The 4155-nt window shown below is 40.0% G+C and overlaps 1 protein-coding gene across 1 annotated transcript; it reads left to right on the forward strand.

Moving 5' to 3' along the window:
• The first annotated feature begins 365 nt into the window (after positions 1–365).
• LOC130844505 (cytochrome c oxidase subunit 6B1-like) lies at positions 366–794 on the forward strand. The gene has a single exon (XM_057720722.1). It carries the CDS (start codon positions 366–368, stop codon positions 690–692), a length of 327 nt encoding a protein of 108 aa, XP_057576705.1. The 3' UTR covers positions 693–794.
• The last annotated feature ends 3361 nt before the right edge of the window (positions 795–4155 follow it).

The following is a 4155-nucleotide window of genomic DNA, read 5'->3' on the forward strand; positions in this document are numbered from 1 at the left end:
TAGTTCCCTGACCAGGCATGGAAGCCGGGGCCCCGGCATTGCAAGCTCAGAGTCTTAACCACTGGACCACCAGGAAAGTCACAGCGCTAGAGTCTGGATCACATTTAGGCTTGACTGGGGTGGGGGCAGTCAGGAGTACTTAATGGGTATTTTGTACTTCTATCGGGGGCACACACTTTCTGGTTGTCACGCTTTGTGTTAGCAGGCACTGACGTTCACTCCCTAGACGTCATTTCAGCAGAGGTTACAAAATGGTGATACTGTAATTTGATAATCCTTTCCTCATTTATTGCTTCAAACTTTTCTGGAAACTCTTCCTCATGAGCTAGTTAGTTGCTCCGTTTTATTTACCAGTTTTTAAAGTAATGAATTGGGCTGAGGGTCACATTGAGCTTCCAGCGGCTTCGGGGGCGTCTTTAGGAGTCAGCACTCTGGCAGAAGACATCAAGTTCAAACTCAAGAACTACCAGACTGCTCCTTTTGACAGCTGCTTCCCCAACCAGAACCAGACCAGGAACTGCTGGCAGAACTCCCTGGACTTCCACCGCTGTGAGAAGGCAATGACTGCTAAAGGGGGTGACGTCTCTGTGTGTGAATGGTACTGGCGTGTGTACAAGTCCCTCTGCCCCATATCCTGGGTGGCAGCCTGGGACGACCGCCGGGCAGAAGGCATGTTTCCTGGGAAGATCTGAACTGGCTCCACCCCACCTCCTCTGTCCTCCATCCTTCTCCCCAGAGTGGTGAAGGGGGACCTGGGTACATGGGGATCCCCACCCTAGGATCGTGAATCATGGCTTAACTAATAATAAATACTGGTTGGAAAACTGTAAAAAAAAAAAAAATAAAAATAAAAAAATAAAATAAAATAATGAATTGGTTTCCTGGCATGATATTAAATTGAAAACGGAAATGTATGTTGGTGCTGACGTGAGCTGATGAATTTAAGCACGCTCAATGTTTGGAATCATTATTATTCATGCTCAAAACTTTCCGACTTTGACCAGGACACGTGTAGACTGTCTCCTTTTGATGTGAGCTTAGTCGTCTTTGATAACTTTCTTTCTGTTTGATGTAACAAGATGTTCTAGGCTTAACTTATACATTTGCTGGAATCAGCCATTTATCCAAGGAGTCCTGGTTTATTTTGCTGGGAAATGTTATTTAGAGACCAGAGTATGCATGGTAGTGGTGCTTATTGCTATAGAGCTGGTCATTCTTTCCTAGATTTTTTTCCAGTTGGTGGAGCTTCCAGTTTTGAAGCTAAAATACAACTTTATAGTGCTACTTTTAATTCAAACTCAAGACAATAGATTTTTAATTAATCTCTTTGTTATTATAGCTCTTCCTCACATGCTAAAACCCCCAGATTCCATAAACATCAACATAACAACTCCTTTACTTTATCCTAGACCACATACCCAATAATCTCAGAACAATACGACGACGGTGGTTGGCTGTCACTGAGCCCAGCTCTTCACCAACCTCTTATACCCACACTTTGTCGTTCAACATTCTTCCTTTTCACTCTGGACCCAGCTAAGGATCTGGGGTGGCCAACAGGACCTCAGCAACCATGAAACAAAAAGAGGCTGGAAAACATTCTTGCGTGCGTCTGCTTGCTTTCCTGGACTCCTGCGATGCCTCGAGGACGCGCCTGGACGAGCCCGCCGAGCTACCCGGGGCCAGCAGAGCCATCCGGACTCTGTCACCTGCCTCTGCCAAGCCATTCTAGACCAGTCACCAGCCAGCTAACTCTAAGCTTGGGCTCACCAAGGTCAGCAGAACCGTCCGTCCAACCGAAAACTGACGACATGCTCACAAGGCCAGAACACATCAGCGACACGCGGCAGACTTGTGAGCTACATAAGTATTATTTTGTCTCGTATTTGTTTGTTCCTAAACATTTTGTAATGAGTCATCATTTCTACAAATAACACAATGTGATTACCGAAGAAAGGATTTTGCCGTTCTTTTTGTTCATGTTATGCTAGGTATGTGCAGTCAAATCATGTTTTTAAGACCCAGGAAGAAGTTCCACTCTGTGTGGTTATGCCCAGCCTGACACAGAGTGAAGTTCATTAATTTTATTATGCCTTTAATTTTTAAGAATTAATTTTCATTTAATTTTGTTTGATAAGAATGTAATGTTTAAACAGTTCCAGGAAATCTACAAAACGCGATGTATACAGGAGAAGACCATAATTCTAAAAGATACATGCACCCCAATGTTCATAGCAGCTCTATTTACAACAGCCAAGACATGGAAGCCACCCAAATGTCCATCAGCAGATGAATGGAAAAAGAAGATGTGACAAATATTATATATATATATATATATATATATATATATATGCACAGTGAAATATTACTCAGCCTCAAAAAAGAATGAACTAATGCATATGCAGCAACATGGATGGACCTAGAGATGATCATACTAAGTGAGGTAAGTCAGACAGAGAAAAATATCATCTGACATCACGTATATGTGGAATCTAAAAAGATGATACAAATGAACTTATTTAAAAAACAGAAACAGACTCTCAGACTTCGAAAGCAAACTTATGGTTACCGAAGGGGAAAGGTTGCGGTGAGGATAGATTAGGAGTTTGGGATTAACATATACACCCTACCATATATAAAACAGATAATCAACAAGGACCTACTGTACAGCACAGGGAACTCTACTCAACACTCTGTAATAACCTATATGGGAAGAATCTGAAAAGAATGGATATATGCATATGTATAACTGAATCACTTTGCTGTACACCTGAAACTAACACAACATTGTAAATCAACTTTACTCCAATATAAGATAAGAATTTTTTTAAAAGGTGCATTCAGAGAAGCACAGCTTCTATCTCTGTCCCTCCACACTGTTTTTTCCCATGCCTATAGACAGCCATTATTTTAGGTTTACTTTATCTTGCCATTTAAAAAAAGAACAAATAAATTCATTCAGATTTATGTATGTTCCTCCTCTTCTGGTAAAAAGTAGAATATAGAGAAAGCCCAAGTGGACAAGTTTTATGCCTTGTGTTCAAAGCAAGGGTGTTGGTAGCTAGCTGTGCTCCTTTACAGTAATAGTACCATTTTCAGCAAACACATTAACAATAATAATAACAACATTAGTAGCACTATTAAAATAGTAGAGTGACAGTAAGCATTAAACAGTAACATTAAATGTTGAAATTTAACATTTCTAAAAAAAAAAAAAATCACATTTAGTGTCAGTTATGGGCCAGACATCTTCAGAACAATAGTTAAAGAAACTGACAGAGTTTAAGTAACTTGTTCAAAACTCCCACGAACAAAGTGGGAGTGCATTTGATACACACTCTTCTTACTGCACTGCATAGCCTCTCATTACAAGCCAATCCTTTCTAAGCAGTAGCAGGCTCCCATATAACATGAAAGGGTTAGACGAAACAATCTCTAAAGTTTTCCCAAGCTTGAAAATTCTATGATTCTGTAATAATTTATATTTTAAATTCAAAACAAAATGAAGAAATTGATTATAAGGATGACATTCTCCAGTATCCACACGTTACAGATTTTAGGAAGTTTTTAGCTATATCACAGATAAGCATCATACGGGTATTTTGTATATATGACAGTAAACACTAGTGCTTTTGGAGTGTAATGCGGAGAAGAATTATTTTGCTCCTAATGACAGAAACTCAACTGAAAGTAAATTAAGATAAAATGATTGAAGGGAACTATTTACAACTAAAAAGTCCAGCACTAGTTATCTTCAAGCAGAGTTGGATACAGGTACTCTAATGAAATTATCAGCAAATGTCCTTCTACAAACAGCTCTACTTTCCTCTGGGTTGCCATCATCTGCTAATTTTTCCTTTTGCAAGAGCATCTTCCTACAGTTCAGAAAGTCTGATTGAAAGAACTTTAAAAACAAAACAAAACCAATGCTTCCAACAGAAGTCCCTGGATCGGTTACCAGTAACCTGATTTGGATATCATTGCGGTCAGAGGAATAGAATGTTCCTAGGAGCAAGTCTGGGTCATGTAGCCACCGCTGGCTCCAAGTGGAAAAACTAACCCCACTTAAACCACATGGACTAAGGGTGGGAGAGAGGTGACCCCTCAAATGAAAATCAGAGTTGCTACCGAAAGAGACATGGCTAGATTCTGTTC

Source organism: Hippopotamus amphibius, chromosome 1 (assembly GCF_030028045.1).
Source record: "Hippopotamus amphibius kiboko isolate mHipAmp2 chromosome 1, mHipAmp2.hap2, whole genome shotgun sequence".
In the NCBI taxonomy this organism is placed as follows: domain Eukaryota; kingdom Metazoa; phylum Chordata; class Mammalia; order Artiodactyla; family Hippopotamidae; genus Hippopotamus; species Hippopotamus amphibius.

Excerpts from the sequence above, each read along its gene's own strand:
- LOC130844505 (XM_057720722.1), top strand. The coding sequence starts at position 366 with ATGAATTGGGCTGAGGGTCACATTGAGCTTCCAGCGGCTTCGGGGGCG.